Source organism: Humulus lupulus, chromosome 3 (assembly GCF_963169125.1).
Source record: "Humulus lupulus chromosome 3, drHumLupu1.1, whole genome shotgun sequence".
Taxonomy (NCBI): domain Eukaryota; kingdom Viridiplantae; phylum Streptophyta; class Magnoliopsida; order Rosales; family Cannabaceae; genus Humulus; species Humulus lupulus.
In genome coordinates, this window is record NC_084795.1 from 157,212,725 (window position 1) to 157,230,726 (window position 18,002).

Below are 18,002 nucleotides of genomic sequence, written 5' to 3' on the forward strand. Positions count from 1 at the left end.
CAGTGTATTAAGAAATAATAAGGGCAAATTAGTGCTTAATGGTATACCGTAATGAAAAAAACAAGAATTCACTCAAGAACACAAAACTTTTACGTGGTTCAGTGGTTAAAATCCACCTAGTCCACGAGTTACTATTATTACTGTTTCTCTCATTATTTTGGCAGAGTTTTGGTATTATAGAATAATTCCCCCATTCCTGTCCAACATTCCCAGTATTTATAGGGGAATTCCATGGATAGGTTTGGGTAACCGCGTGAGTCAATCACGTATTTACATAATGTCTTTATTCAATACAAATAATTCTCATTTATATGAGGATATGATTTGATAATAGAATAAATATGTTCCTGCTATCTCGGATAATAAATATGACAGGCTGGTCATAAATAAACGTATAAACATATTCCGAGTCTCTGGGGATCCTAGAATATGCATCATAGTTGAATCGTCACGAGTTGGATATCTCCTCCAAACTCGTTCTTCGACAGTTATCTGATTCCGAGCTCGTGCTTAATAACCATCGTGTTCTTAGTTCGTGATAAACTCAGGACGCCTAACACCATGTCTGATATTTATGAATCCCGAGATGTCCACATGGATAATAAGCAGATATTCTACTTGGTTATTTTTCCGTGTATTTATCTGCCAGCTGTACCCGAGCTGAGTGAATGAACTCGTGCTAAAAGTAGGGTACAACATTTGCCCCCAAGCTCTTGCTCGTGTATGATGTCGTCATTTTCTGACCTACATAGTAGGGGCTTTTAGGCTTCTACTACATAAAACCATGCATGCCTATTACTCGAGTACTGGACACGTGGTCTACTGCAATTGGCGTCTGTTCAGGTTTCGAGGACTGCAATAATTGTTTTGTCAAATTTTTGTCGCCATCTGGTCTATTTAATCTTGGTTCTTGGATCTCGAGATACCCCAATTGGATGGCCCATATTAATTTCCGTAGTTTACGTATAAATAGGGTGATTAGATTTCAAACCTCACCACCTTTGCATTTGAAAATTTCCCATTTCTAAACTCTCAAGCTTCCCTTCTTCCCCAGAATCTCCAAATTTGTTCATCTTGCCCAGTCATTCAGAAGCTTTCCAAAAGCTTTTCGTGATCCGAATCTACAATCTCCGATCATCGAACACATTTCCTGTAAGTATCTCATCCTTTGCTTTGAACGAATTTCTTTATTCTTCATGATCCAAAGAAACTTCTTTTTCTTCTTTTTAACAATGTTCATCGTTCGGTATTGTTAGACTTTTTAAGAATGCCAATAGGGAATAGGTTTCGGCTTTAGGCTCCATAATTGAAACCGAATATGTTTTTATAAAAAAGAGTATCCATAAAACTGGGTAAATTCCTGGGTTAATTTGGGGTAGTTCTAATGAAAAATAGGTTTAGAGAATACATGTTTGGCGCATAGAAATCGTAACGTCTCTAGGTTAAATACTAGGTAGCTTAAGGGTTACGATTCATTAGGCGGTTTTGCATAAAACCGCTTTACAGAGGAAAGTAGTGACCCGACATTTCTGACACACGGATCCCTAAATATCAGGGGACTATTAAGAAACTGAGGTGCGTAGCTTTGGATATCGCATGGCACCACACGATAGGTTTCAACTAACTTTAGCTCGTATAATGAGAATAACCCCTTTCATCATTCGTACCCTCGCGACATAGTTATAGATCATCTTAGGTCGCCTACTAACTAGGTCGCTTTGTTGTTAGGCGATCTGATGGCACCTCCCAAGAAGAAATCTACGAGCTCATCTACCCAACGCAAAGACAAAGGGAAACAGGTCACCCCCGACTCTCCTATTCCGCACTTCGGTCCAGTTGTGGAGAAAGAAGTTCCCGTAGACCCCAACGCGTTCTTTGAGGCCAAGCACATAGTCTCGAAAATCAAGACTCAAGGGAAGGTGAATAAAATCCTGTTGAGTCACAACATCAAGATGGGAGCTGGCGGCCTCCTCGCCCGACCTGCATTCGAAGGGGAAAGAAGTTGTGCCCCTTTCCAAGATGATTACGCAGCCTGGAGCAATGAGCATTTGAAGGCTAGCGCCTTCCTTCCCCTGGACCAGTATTTTGTAGATTCTTAAACTACGTAAAACTGGCTCCTTTCCAGCTCCCCCCAAATTCATACAGACTTTTGGCGGGGCTGAAATATCTGTTCTTGAAGCATGAGTGGGAGGTCCCCTCTCCAGCAGATATTTTATTCGTCTTCTGTCTTAAAGCAAGTCCCGACCAGAGAGGACATGGTGACAGGTTTTACTACCTCACGCGATTCCCCAGCTCCACCTCTTCCATCGAGCTTCCCAGCCATCCAAACGAATATAAAGATTTTTTTTTTTTATGTTGAATGGCTTCAAGAATTGCGAACAACGATACTTCAACCGACCTTGTAAGTCTTCTTCCTTTGAAAATTCAGCTTGTGAATTTTTATTCCTTAAAACATGTATATATATATTTTAAACACGTCCTGATTGAGTTTGTTTTTCATGCAACCATATTTGCCAGGACGGAAAAATTGGTGACCCTCGGGGGTCAGTACGAGAAACTATCCAGACTTTCCCTCGGTGAAAAAGATTATTGCCAGGTCATGAATGACGCCATGATGCTGGCTTGTAAGCTAATCGGTGAGGATCAGACACTGGCTCTAAGGACCTGAGCTCCCCTTTCGGTGATCCCCAAGGTTCCCTCATCACAAGAGGCTCTACCAACCACCAAGGATACCGATGAAGAGGAGGCTAAAGTGCCTCTCGTTCAGAAAAGATGGGCTCCCGAAGCTGATCAGCGACCTGATCCTAACCGGGCTACTTCTAGGGCAGCAGCTGGCCCCTCCGGCCAAGGTAACCTAACCCTTTTAGGGAGTTAGATCGAGCTGCTGCTAGCTTTAGGTTAATACGTTTTAACCCCAACCAGCTAGTTAGTCGCCACCCCACTGACCTGGACCTAAATGTAACTCTCCTTCAATGCGTAGATTGTTTAGTAGTACGTTACGACCATAGTTATCCCACTCACACCATTGTAGTTGACAACACGCTGAACTTTAGGTCTTCTATTTTTGAAGAGTACGGAACCAACCTTAGGACCTGACCTTCTCTACTCCAGGAGCATTTGCTTCTAGGTTTAGGCAATATGTAGACAAATCCAGCCCCGAGGAGGGACCTGAGCCCCCTAGGATCTTAGAGATTATATCCTTAGATTCTCCCTCCCCTCCATTAATCCCAAGGCCGGAGGTCGTGCCTAGCTCGACTCATACACCAGAGCTGATGATAATAGACTCCTCCCCCAGTCGGGAGGGTAGGATCTATATTTCCCTCTTTTCTTTACACGTCTTTGAAACTTAAACTTTATGAATTAACTCCCTTTGTTTTTTTAGGAGAAGAGATGGAATCGACTGGGCCTCCCGACCTACGGACTGCTTTTCAGGCTAAGAAAACTGGAGCAGGCCCCGTCGTGAAGAGGCTCAGGGTGGCAAAGAAGACCGCCCATAATACGGGAGATACTACAAAATCCCCCTCCAAGGGTAAAGACACGAGCTCCTCTCGGGAGCTAGCTCCAGTGACTACTGTCGTCGTTGACCAACTTCCTCCTCCTCCTCCTTGAAATATGCCTCTACCTCCCCAAGTAATTCAAACTGAGGCCCCCATCATCCGAATATCGGTGGAAACACAAGACCTGGAAAAGATCCCCGAGGCCTTTTGGGGTATAGTATATGAGATTGTGACTTATATGGTGGGTCACGCATACAAAGCCAGTGTGAGGGACCTGAGGGCCATAGAGGAGCACAACCCAGAGGACGTCCTCGAATCTGCCATAAGGATGAACCTCTCCGTGAGTCCTCCCATAACTGATTTTTTCCTTTTTGTTTAATATGTTCTTCCTCTTCTTTTTTTATTTGAACTTGTTTTGTTATTCTACAGTCTGTCCTGGCCCAATACCGAAGCATAGCTCGTGCTAAGGCCAGAAATGAAGAGATCCGAGTCGAGCTGGTCACTGCCAAGGCCGCCCTAAATGCTGATCAAGAAGGTGAGCAGGTCGCCAAAGCTTCCTTGACAGCTACTCAGAAGAATGAGCATGCTGCTAAGGCTGCTCTTACCTCTTCCCAAGAAAGCGAGCAAGCCTTAGATCTCATAGAATTAGTGGAATCTCTCAATCTCACACTTTTCTTATGTTATGCAATTCTAAGTCTGATTTTAGATTACCTCTCTCAATTGTAAAACCTAAAAGCTCAATACTTATTAATGGTGATCATTAACAAGATAGTAATAATCACATAATTGCACAAACAAAACACAAGAATAAATATGGGAATAAACTAAAACTTTAATTCATAATCTGAAATAGTTCCATCAACACTCTAGAAATAGTGTTTAGTTCATAATAACAAACATAATAGCAATAATCATATTCATAATTAAGTCACTAAATAAGAGAATAAAAGAAGAAATACCTCTAATGATGATCGATGGTCACTTGGAATCTTGTTCTCTCTTCCTCTTCAATGTGTTTCTCTGACCTAAAACGCCGTCTCTATCTCTCTAGCCCCCAAAACCGAAGCTATAAGATTGTATTCATAGGCCTGTAAAATCATGTTTTAAAAATAAGTTAATTAAAATCGCCAGACGTATGGTGCTATGGCGCCTAGTAAGCGACGCGCCTGACTCATTTTCCCAAAGTCTCATCGTTTGCGCGCGAGATATTTTTTTTTCCACGAATGGCACTATTGCGCTTCATACGCGGCACTATTGCCCCTGAAATAGAATTTCTTGATTTTGCGTGGTTCTTGACCCATTTGCTTACGGGTTTCAACACTTTACTCAACTATGTACAACAAACTCCAAATTCACTATAAAATCATCATTTTATGCTCAACACTACACACTACAGAGAACACATCAAATTTATACAAAAAATCTTAAGAAAAGCACAATAATTCATATTATTAATGATCACGAATGAGTGTAAAAATGTACACTCATTACACCCCCAAACTTGAACTATTGCATGTCCTCAAGCAATGACAAAATAAGACATAAAACTAAAAAAATTAAATTATTGGAACGACCAAATAAAAAATCATAGACCAAGGGAAATTTATCTCAACATACCAAACTCAATTATCCAACATGCACTTCAAACCAAAGGATTAGAATTTCAACCTATCAAACTCAAACTTCCAATATTGTCTTACCATTAAAGTGCGTACATATCAATTCTAAAAATTCTATATAACACATGGTTCATGTGCATAAAGACTTCCCATACCACAAAATAATCAAGATAATCATAAGCTTGCATAACCAATTCATCTCCACTAATGTAAATCAAAATCATGTAGATCAAAAGGACTTTATAGGCATATATCATTAGGCTTAGGTAAATGGTGGATGAGATTGTCATTTCGGATAATTTTACACCATAAACTCACAAAAAAAACTAAACTCACTAATACACTACTCCCTTTCGAAATCATTTTTAACACTTCCATTCAATGCTTTCCTTTAGCACAAATGAAGTTACAATCCTATAAGATTTAATCTCTTGTTAGTTTTCTTTTGCTTTTCATCATGAATTTTTCTTTCTTTGAATCTTATTTTTCATAACAAGAAAAATTTTCAACATAAAACAAGTTGATCATAACTTATTATACACATAAATTCCTTTTCCAAAATGATACTTTCATAACATTCCCCATCCTACATACATTATATTTTCACTCATTACAAAACAACCTTTGCTTATGGTGCAAAATAGGATAAAGGAAAATATTAATCACAGGTCAATATTCATAATCAATGATACATATGCATTTATTTAGCAAAGAACAAAAGTTGGAAAAATTAAGCTCAAAATAGGAAAACGAGGGATAATGTATCAAGGTTAGATTTTTGGCTCAAACGCTTCAACAAAAATTGTGTTAATCATTTATACACAACAAATATTTATAATTTTGCCTCAACAAATTAATTACACAAGTTCTAGTTATCTCAATATCAACCAATGCAAACCAAATATTCATATACACACAAAATCATAATATGTATAGAACAAGTAGAACAACATATATCCATATAACAATACCAAAAGTAAGCATAATAGGTTTAGCACACAATCCACAAGTTATCCACACATACCGAATAATATCGAAGAGTTTAGCATCAGTTCATCATCGAAGCCCATAGGTCATAAGGTCAACATTAATAGTATAGTCATCCAATAATTAAAAAAAAACTAAACTACCCATAAAAAACAAAAAAAAAAAACAAAAAAAAAAAAACATAAAAATTGTCTTCCCCTAAACTTAAAATAAACAGTGTCCCCACTGTGCAATAAAATTACAGGAGAGAAAACAAACCAAAGCAGCTAGGACTAAGGGTCCATAGCAATGTCACCGCCATCAGTAGTAGGTGGATCATCATCGTGACCAGCTGGAGGATGGTATGGTTGCCTAAGCTCCTCAGGAAAATGGCGATAATCATTGTATCCCGAATGACGCGAAAAAGTGACATAAAATTCAGCCTGAAAGTTGTGCATAGTAAATTGTCGTGCACTTTGATTCTGATGCGAATGACGCAGCTCCTCAATGTGTCGCAGCATCAACTGTTGATTCCTTTCATAAGATGCAAACTGCTGCTCAAAGTCTCCAAACTGGGTGCTCAACACATTAGTAGCTCGTGATGAGGATGGTCTAGAAGAGTGAGACCGAGATGGTCATAATTATATATTTTTTTAAATAGTGCGTGCGACACAATATTGCCTACCATGCAGCGCAATAGCGCCTGACGAAGCTCTTGTCATTGTTCAGTCAGTGACGCACGACACTGTAGCGCCTAACCTCAGGCGCTATTGCGCCAAAAATTCCAATTTTTTTCTTGTATTTCATTATTCATTGACTAAAGTGTTGGGTTAACTTATACATGATCTTTATTTATTTTCATGTAGTATTAAACAAATTAATATGAGATAACCTATAACATGTTTCTAAAATTGAATTCAAAGAGAAATAATGACAAGAATACTTACATTATACGCAATGGAATGAATGAGTCATTCTTTCAGTTTCTCTAACCCTTGTATCCTTTCTGTCGCACGATACTACCAAGAAACTAAACCGATCTTCAATTATCTTCACAGTCTTCCAAAGTATCCTTAGAATCACCTAGACTAGAGGGGGAAATTCTCAACACATGAGATAGATACAGAGAGAAGAATAATAGAAGATAAAAGTTGAGGCTTAGAAAGGACTTATGTTTAGAGATAATCTAAAACCTACCAGAAACTCGTGTTTTAACTTGTCTGAACTTGTGTTTTGACTTCTCTCTTAACATTCCTTTTATAGACTCAATTAGGTCATTTATTTAATTAAAAAATCAATAAAATAATAGCCAATTAACATCCATAGATCGAAATTATCATGGGCTTTAGGCCCGTGAAATTTCTCATATGATTATAAGCCCATTGGACTTAAAATCAAGGCTTATATTATTTTCTATTGATTTAATTAATTAAATAATCATTTAAATCCTTTATCAAATTAGTTATTTATAATTTGAACCTTGATTTAAACTTATTTATTAATTTAGATACAAATTTATCTTAATTAATAAATCTGCCCTAGCGGGAAGTCACAACGGGGCTTAATGTTAGCAGGAAGTCACAACGGGGCTTAATTGGGGCAAGTCAAGGGATAATTCGGGAATTAGATGATTATTTGGGTTATCGAGTTATGGAAATAAATATATGGAGATATATTTGAGGTTAGGAAGCCTAGGCGGGAATATTGGGGAATTTTACCATTTTTCCCTCGGGGACGTTTTCGGTACCCCGAGCCTCGGGATTGATTTAATTAACTAAGACTAGACTAAGAAAAATAGAGGTCAGTGGAACAAAACCCAAACCGACCCTTTAACATTTCTTCTCCTCTCTTCTCTTTTCTCTCTCAAGAAGGCTATAGAAACCTAAGGGAATTCAGCGAGAAATCTTGTGATTTGAGCTGAAGTTTGAGGGATTAGCTCAGCTCTAACCAAGGAACACTCAACCAGGATCAAGGTAAGGATTGAATCTCACTCTTGAACATTAGAACTCTGAGTCTTGAATGAGTATTAAAAGTGTTTATGGTTTTGATGTTAAGGATTGAATTAAAGCTGAGAAACTTGGATTTTAGCTCAGGAACCTGTTAAGGAAGTGGTTCATCAAAGAAGGTAAGCTTCAATTCATAGTTTAGAGCTTAAATTCTAAGTTTGCATGGCTGGTTTTTGAGTTCTTTAGTTGCTGGGTTTCATAAATCAAAATGGGATTTTAATGGGTTTTTACGCTGGATTTCTATTGGATTATGTTGTTAGAGTCATGTTAAAAGTCTTGTGATTAATGGGTTTTGGAATTAGGGTGCTTTGGGGTGGTTTTCAATAAGGTTAGGATGTTAGAAATGGTGGATTTTCTGGGCATGATGGGTTGGGCCACGGCTCTATTCTAGAGCGTTGTGGCCCTGCGAAGCAAGGAAGAGCCAAGGAGGCTTTGCAGTGGGGAAGTGCCGCGGCGCCTCAGGGCAGGGCCGCGGCGCATGTCTTTCTTCAGAGAGGCTTAGCCTTTGTTTCAAGGGCGGGCCACAGCTAGGTTTCAAGGGCCGCAGCCCTTAAGCGCATCTTTGATCTTTTGGAGGTTTTAAGAGCCGAAACTTAACCTAGGGTGCTCGGGATCGATTCCACCACCGTGTTTGGTGGAATTCAAGGTCCCGGAAGCTAGAACTCCATCTGGAAATATTAACGTGATTATTAATGGTACTCCCTATCTTGGTTGTGACTAGGTGTTAAGCTAGGGCTCGGGAAGCGGATTGTGCTCGAGAGGTATCGCTCGTAATCAGTGAACTCGGAAAACTAAATGTAAGAAAACTGCACCCAGTTGTGGAATGATAATGGGACTAAGGGTTCCCTATCTTATATGCTTTGTAAAGGATGGTATTATGCCATGTAAACAGTAAACCAACAGCCTAAGAGTGCCAAAGTTTACACTAGTGCATAGGGTGCGGCTCGGCCACTGGTAGCTGAGGACAGCTTGTTATACACTGAGCTCAGTTTAAGCAGGCTGGAGTCAGTGGGGTAAACAGAGGGTGCGACCTTAGGTGTCGACCCTGGCTAATATATAAATTGTTTGCTATTATTGTTTGGTGGATTATTATGCTGAATAGTTGGGTGGTGATTAACTGACTCTTTGGTTGAATCTCCATGCTTTGTGAATATTATGATATGTTAAGTGTATGAACGTGCTTAAAGGGGTATCCAAATATTATTATTGCTTGTTATGTAATATGATATGTTTTCTTGCTGGGCCTTGGCTCACGGGTGCTACGTGATGCAGGTAAAGGCAAGGGCAAGCTTGATCAGCCCTGATTTGGCGAGCTCTGAGAGTAGAATGTACATGAACAGCTGCTCAACCGCCACGATTGAGGGGAGACAGGGACAGGAAAACCATAAAATTCAGTTTTGCCTTTAGAGAGGCTGGTGGTTGTCTGTACACTGGAAATTTTGTAAATATACTTTTAAACGCTATTTCTTTTGGGATCCCATATGTGAATATTTAATTATATGGTAAACATCTTTTGAGACCAAAACCTTTTAACCCTAGCACTTTAAAGACTTTAAAATTCACATTTTTAACTGTTTGACTTGATTAGCAAGTCCTGCACCTTTATAAATACACAGTGTAGCGGTCCTACACCTTTGATCATTTTAATTGATAATTAAATCAATTAATTGAGACTATCTAGATGATTTTATCCAAGGTACAATGGGGACCATGGGCCTATGAAATCAAGCTCCAATAAGTTATCATAAATCTAACAAATAAATTTACTAACTTATTAATTCATCGTGACTCCACTATAGACTCGGAATTGCACTCTCGAATTCATAGAACGCTCTATAACAAATATAGATATGCTATTAATTATCCATTGTTACAACAACAATTGTCACTCAATCCTCTATAGATGGTCTACAATGAGATAGGACTAAAATACTGTTTTACCCCTCATTATATTTTATCCTTAAAACACTTAGTTCCTTGTAAATGAAATTTCAGTAAACTAATTTAATTACTGAAATGAGATCTCTATCATTTAACACCTTGAACCAAACTAAAAGGAAACCATCGTTTCACTTCTTCATCAGAAGCTATAGATGTTCATATCTATGATTAACACTCCCACTCAATTATACTACCAAGTTCCCAAGATGTAAGTATGGGCTAGTCCGTAGGGTAAGCTGGTAACGAACAAGTTAAAGAACTCAAATAATACAATCAGTTAGAATACTAACCACTCAGAATTGAGATTGAATTGACCTATGGTCAACTATATGATATGACTAGAATAGATAATAACAGTATGTTTACTTATCCTATCAATTGTCAATATCGGTCCTGTCTGATGTAACAAATACATCCAATCTTATCTACTTTGCTAATGTTCTGGGAAGAACATAACACTACAATGTGTAAGTAGATCATATCGTAGATTGGCACGTCAGTGTAAATCATGTGCACTGACTAATCTTAGGACTAACTTATTTTGAACATATAATCATATTTATATTCCACTGTGATTCCGTCACTATAAATACGATTAGCTATATGCTCGGGATTTAATATAAGTTTATATTAAACAAATAATCATGAAAATAAAACATGTGAGCAAAGTGATTGACCAATTCAAAAAATGATTTCTATTATTTTATTGATAATAAATGAGATTACAAAGAAATTGGGTTTTAATTAAGGCATAAAACTCTAACATAAAGTACATAAAAAAATAATGAAAATAAAAACGTTGTTCATAAACAGAAATTAAACACTAAAAACATATAAAAAATGTATGGGTTGCCTCCCACAAAGCGCTTTGTTATCGTCTTAAGCTAGACGTTGTTGTTACTTCAATGACAATTATTAATGTAGATGGTCTCCACCTTTCGATTAAGATGACCAAAATAATGTTTCAATCTTTGGCCATTGACTTGAAATATAGGTACATCATCATTTTTCAACTCCACCGCTCCATAAGGTAATACTTTTGTGACAGTGAATGGACCAAACCAATGAGACTTAAGTTTACCAGGAAACAACTTTAGACGGGTATTATAAAGTGACACCTATTGACCTGGTTCAAAATCTCTCTCCAAATTTTTTTGATCATGGTACTTCTTCGTTTGTTCCTTGTAAATCCGAGCATTCTCATAGGCATCATTACGAAATTCCTCCATCTCATTAAGTTGCAAAAGACACTTCTCACTAATTGCTTGGAAATTAAAATTCAACTTCTTTATAGCCCAAATATGCCTTATGTTCTAATTCCACCTGCAATGACGCAACTATTTAAGACCTTGGACCATTAAAACTACTAAACATAGCTACTATTTTGGGAAACATATATAAGAAATAATATAACTTTATTTAAAACCCCAAAATAAATATTGTACGAAATACAAAATAAAATATGAAATATAAAATACGGTATGGGTACCCATTGTTTAATACATAAAAACAAACTTAAATTAATTAAATACTAATTGCGGAAATACATCAAAACATAATTTAAAAGACTTAAAAATAACGTCATCCTCGATCGTCACGCAGTCCAATCAATCCATTCATCCTCAACACACAAGCCAAGCTGCCATGAATCCTTCCGCCTCCATAATCATTTTCCTGCATAAAGCTAAAAAATAAAGGAATGAGCCTAATGCTCAGCAAGGAGAATCTACTAACAACATATAACATAACTCATAAACATAAGACTATATCATATACTTATACTATAAAACATATGACTATAAAAACATATAACATATAGGACTACAATATTAAATGGCCATTAACTCATTAACATGGCATGTGATAAAACTATCTAGGTCCTCTGTTTACTAATTGAGGTAGGTTAGATCACATGGTAGTATATGATAACCCATCTAGGTCCTCTGTCTACTAATGGAGGTAGGGTAAATCATAACTCTAAACCATAAAAATGATAAAAATTCTTGGGGCTTGCTATCTAAGCAAGTCATATGCCCAAGGACTATAAAACATATTTATACATATACATATTATAGCATAAAACATATCATAACATAAACATATAAGCACTTATAATCTATCATATTTTCCTTACCACAAACTAGGATATTTGAGAACAAGAACGGGATTGGAACACTCCTAAAAACCAACAGCAAAACCATGAGTATTTCTAAAGAATGAAGATGAAAAGAGAACTAAACCATCAAGAAGAAACTTATCGAAAAGAACCTTAAGTTTCAAGAAACTTAAACACCTAACCAAGAATCATAAACAAGAATTAGGATCTGAAAGAAAATAAAAGAAAACTAAAGAATCATGAAGATCTGAACTTAAGGATACATTGATTAATCTTATGAATTGATCTAAACCTCGATACCAAAATCTCACTATATTTCACTTCCCAAGTGTTTAGAAAAGCTTATATTGATGAAGCTTTTAACCCAAAACCCAAGTGTTTCTCTCTATAGTAATCTTAGCAACTTGGAGTATCTAAACAAATGCTTGAAGAATGAAGAAATTGGCTGAGTACTAGGTCCTATTTATAGAGTTCAATGAGTGAAACTAAGCCCTTTTAATTTGAATAAATAAATGAATATAAAATGAAAAAGATTTGAATTTTCGTTCAACAGCTGCCCATAACTCGGTCAAAATCGTTCAAAGGCAGGTCCAAGTGGTTAAGGTTGTTTTTAAATTTAAAAATCATATAGATTCAAAAATGATGCACCAGGGGCGATATATTGCCTACCCTGGGCGATATATCGCCTAGACCATTTTCCCAAGCCTCGTTCGATCGTTCATGCGAAGTCGTCGTGTTTTCCGTATCTTCCGTAGGCGATATATCGGCCCCTATAGCTGCGATATATCGGCATACGTTGATATATCAAACACGTATTGGCACATTTTTAGCATATTTTGAATTGATAAAATCGCTTTGACTAAGTCTAAATGTGATCCTAATAGTTTCTAGAAGGTTCTAGAGCTTCTAGATCTTTCTTTTATTTAAACTATTCATAAAAAATACTTAAATCCTTAATAAACATAATTATGACAAGTGCCATGCTCTTATTAATTCTATCTAAACCTTAGGTTATAATTAATAATATTTCTAGAACCAGCAATATTAATTAAACCTTATATTATATTTAATATTTCTAAACTATAGGTTAAACTTATAAAATCCATAACGGTTGCTATGAGTTTCCAACTAAGTCCCGGCTTGAACCAAAATCTACGGAATCTAACATACTACAAACTACTACTAACTACTACTATCTAGCTAAGTAAAAATTCTGGGACACTACAGCACCGGTAAGTGATATGCTTTAACATATACAAGTCTCTATGGTGACATACCAAGAGGAGTCTTAAAGGCAGTCCGATAAGCCCACAAGGAATCATCAAGCTTTTGAGACCAATCTTTTCTATTGGTATTGAGCGTCTTCTCGAAGATTAACTTGACCTCTTGGTTTGATACTTCAGCTTGTCCATTGGACTGTGGATGATAAGCTAATGCCACTTTATGGCTCACTCCATATTTTCTCAAGAGAGCATCAAGGACTTTGTTGCAAAAGTGAGTCCCTTCATTGCTAAGAATGACCCTTGGAGTACCAAAGCGATAAAAATTGTTTTTATGCAGAAACTTCATAACAACTTTAACATCATTCGTTATGGTAGCAATTGCTTCTACCCACTTCGAAACATAATCCTCAGCGAGCAGAATATACAAGTTATGGTGGGAATGGTCCCATGAAGTATATACCCCATACATCAAATAATTCAATCTCCAATGTAGCATTCATGGGTAACTCATTACATCTTGAAATATTCCCAACCCATTAACATCCATCACAACTCTTTATGAAAGTATAAAAATCTTTACGTACAAAAGGCCAGTAAGAACCTGTTGTAATACCTTTGTTGTTGTATGAGACTGGCCAAAATGACCACCATAAGGAAACGAGTGACAATGTTCAATTATGGATTGAGTTTCTTCTATAGGTACACAACGTCAGATCACACTATCAGAACTCCTCTTGAAAAAATATGGATCATCAAAGAAATAAAACCTAGAATCATGAATTAAGTTTTTTCTTTGATGAAAATTGTAATCTGGAGGAAGTATACCACAAACTATGTAGTTGACAATATCATCAAACCAAGGAACTGTCGCTGAAACTGCCAATAACAACTCATTTGGAAATATTTCTTTAATGGGATTGTTTTCTTCCTCTGCTCCATTCTCCAATCTAGATAAGTGATCAGCCGCCAAGTTCTCACTTCCCTTCTTATCAACACCCAACGAATCAACCTCGGTTTGGCATCTTTCTTTGTAAAAAGATAATGAAGCGTTGCATGATCTGTATGAATGAGAACTTTAGAACACAACAAATAGGGCCTGGATTTATCACAAGAAAATACCACTGCCAACATCTTCTTCTCTGTAGTTGAGTAGTTTCGTTGAGCATCATTCAAGGTCTTGCTCACGTAATAAATAGCTCGAAATATCTTCTCTCTTCTTTGACCCAAAACAGCCCCCGCAACATAATCACTAGTGTCACACATAATCTCAAAAGGTTGACTCCAATCCAGCACAACCATAATTGGTGCGGTCACCAACTTCTCCTTTATAGCCTCAAAAGCTTGTCTACATTCCTCATCAAAAATAAATGGCGTGTCTTTTTCAAGAAGGTTACACAATGGTCTACTTATCTTTGAAAAATCTTTAATAAACCTTCTATAGAAACCGGCATGCCCAGGGAAACTTCTAATAGCTTTGACATTTGTTGGTGGAGGTAACTTCTATATAATTGGTATCTTTGTTCAGTCCACTTCAAGGCCCTCCTTTGACACATGGTGCCCCAAAGCAGTTCCTTCTTGAACCATGAAGTAACACTTCTCCCAATTTAGCACAAGATTCTTCTCTTCACAACAACGAAGTACCAAAGACAAATTATGTAGACAATCATCAAAAGATGATCCAAACACAAAAAAGTCATCCATAAATACTTCCATAATCTCCTCAACTGTATCAGAAAATATAGCCATCATGCATCGTTGAAACATAGTCGGAGCATTACATTAGCCGAATTGCATTCTTCGATAAGCAAGCGTACCATATGGATAGGTGAATGTAGTCTTTTCTTGATCATCTGGAGCGAATAAGCATCTAAGAAATAGTAGTGTGAATACCTATCTAACCGGTCAAGCATCTGATCAATAAACAGAAGTAGAAAATGGTCTTTTCTAGTGGCCTTGTTCAACTTCCTATAGTCAATACACACTCTCCACCCATTTACTGTTCTCGTTGAAATCAATTCATTGGCCTCATTCTTCACCACTGTCATTCCTCCTTTCATCGGTACAACTTGCACAGGACTAACCCAACTACTATCTGAAATAGCATAAATAATTCCAGCCTTTAAAAGTTTAAGAACTTCAGCTAGTACTACTTCTTTCATGGTTGGATTTAATCTTCTTTGATGCTCAATGGATGGCTTGTAATTCTCCTTGAACAGAATCTTGTGCATGAAAACAGTTGGGTCAATTCCCTTTAAATCTAAAATCGTCCATCCCAAGGCAGATTTATGATCTCTCAAAACTCTTATTAATTTGTCTGTTTCACCCTCCAAAAGTTTTGATGAGATAATAACTGGATTTGTGAAATTCTCACCTAGAAATTCATAGCGTAAATGATCAGGGAGCGGTTTCAAATCTTTCATACCCATTACTTATTTTTCCACGTCACCATCTTCAGCTTGACATAGAGTTTCTTTCACATTCATTCCACTAGTACTAGGAATAGCCCTAAGAGCCATCACACAATCAACAACTTCACCATCCACAACTTCTCCATTCACTTTTTATAAATTAGATTGAATAACACTAGAATCTAGACAATGTTGTAGAGGATCTGAACATAATTCCTTCTTCATTGTCTCTACCACTACTACCTCAATAAAATCAACACAGTGACAAGTGTTTGTGCTATCAGGATGCTTCGGTGCTTGATAAATGTTGAATTTGACCTCTTCATTATTAACCCTCAATGTCATATGACCACCCTGCACATCAATAAGAGCCCTTCCAGTAGCCAAGAATGGATAACCAATAATAATATGAATTTCATGGTCTTCCTCCATGTCCAATGCCACAAAATTTGTGGGTAAAATAAAATTTTCAACCTTAACCAATACATCTTCAATCACTCCACAAGGATAAGTTAGCGATCTATATGTTAATTGAAGAGTAATGGTTGTAGGCTTCACCTCTCCTACCCCCAACTTCTTAAAAACTGAAAGAGGCATTAAATTAATACTCCCTCCAAGATCACATAATTCTTTATCAAAAGATGATCCCTCGATAGTGAAAGGTATAGTAAAACTAGTTGGATCTTTCACCTTCTAAGGCAATTTTTTTTGTAAGATGGTGCTGCATTCTTCTGTTAGCTTCACAGTTTCAAAGTCTTCTAATCTTCTTCTCTTCGACATGCCTTGTTTCATATATTTTACATAATTTGGCATTTGTGCAAGAGCATCTGCAATGGGAATGTTTATGTGAATCTTTTAAAAAATCTCTAAGAAATTTGCAAACTACTCATCCAGTTTCTTCTTTTGAAATCTCTAAGGATATGGTATAGGAGGTTGATACATTGGAAGACTAACTTTCTCTTTATCAGACTTGTCATTAACGCTCTACTTTATGGCTTGTTCTTCCTGGTCTACCTGTCTCACCATTGGCTCATCTTGCTTTCTTGAACACTTGTCTTCACCCTTGGTTTTAGCCCCATCAATAACCTTATCACTTCTTAATGAAATTGCTTGGCATGATCCTTTGGATTTGGCACGGTATCACTAGGAAAACTCCCCTTCTGATTAGCACTTACTGCATTTTCCAACTGTCCTACTTGTACCTCAATATTTTTCATTGAAGCACCCATGTTAGAAATGTGTGTTTCTATATTGTCCAACCTTGCTTCATTCTTATTAAACCTCTTGTTGGATTCCATCATAAAAGTCCCCAAAATATCTTCTAATGATTTCTTCTCAGTAGGTTGTTGAGCATTAAACCCAGGTGCCGGTTGCAAAACATTTTTATTGTCGGCATAGGACAAATTCTCATGGTTTCTTAACCCCGGATTATAATAATTAGACATTCGATTACCCCGGTAGTTGTTATTGTACGGTCTGTTGGCCATGTATTGTGTCTGTTCTATACTCACGTGACCTCCTTGTGAAACAGATACAGCTGCTACGCTTTCAATAACTGATGGATTATTTTGAGTTGTTAAAGCACCCACTTGATTGGTTAAAGCAACAATTTGTTCTGCCATAGATGTCATGAGATCTAACTCAAACACGCTAGCCACTTTCTTTGGAATGTTCCTCTCATTAGGCCATTGATAGCTATTAGTAGCCATCTCCTCCATCAGATTAATGGCTTCAGTTGTAGACTTAGCCAATAATGCACCCCCAGCAGCAACATCAATAATAGTCCTAGTTGGACCATTCAACCCATTATAAAAAATATTTGGACTTGCATCCAGTTCTCATAGCCATGTTGTGGGCAGTGACGTAGTAAATCTTTGTATCACTCTCATGCCTCATAGAAAGGCTCATATTCAAGCTGTCTAAATTGCCCAATTTCACTCCTCAACTGCACAGACTTCGATGGAGGGAAGAATTTCACCAGGAATTTTCTAGCCATGTCATTCCAAGTAGTAATAGAACCTAGCTGCAGAGATTGCAACCAACTTCTTTGTAACGCCCTGGATAGCCAAGAGCGTTACACTATATGTTTATAAAGGTGTAAGACTTGCTAATCAAGTCATTTAGTTAGAAACGTGTTACCGAAACTATAATTGAACTAGGGTTAAAAGATTTTGGTTACAAAAGTTACATTTCACATAATTTAAAATTTTGTACATGGGATCCCAA

General features: G+C 37.1%; 1 protein-coding gene and 1 non-coding gene across 2 annotated transcripts; one reads left to right on the forward strand and one right to left on the reverse strand.

Moving 5' to 3' along the window:
* Positions 1 to 13,408: 13,408 nt before the first annotated feature.
* LOC133825161 (uncharacterized) lies at positions 13,409 to 14,667 on the reverse strand. The gene is made up of 3 exons (XM_062258144.1): positions 14,498 to 14,667; positions 14,201 to 14,426; positions 13,409 to 13,759 (listed from the first exon to the last, which is right to left on the reverse strand). Exons 1-3 carry the CDS (start codon positions 14,665 to 14,667, stop codon positions 13,409 to 13,411), a joined length of 747 nt encoding a protein of 248 aa, XP_062114128.1.
* A 2,950-nt stretch (positions 14,668 to 17,617) lies between these two features.
* LOC133828363 (small nucleolar RNA R71) lies at positions 17,618 to 17,724 on the forward strand. Its single transcript, XR_009890988.1, has one exon. It is a non-coding gene; the product is annotated as a small nucleolar RNA R71 (small nucleolar RNA).
* The last annotated feature ends 278 nt before the right edge of the window (positions 17,725 to 18,002 follow it).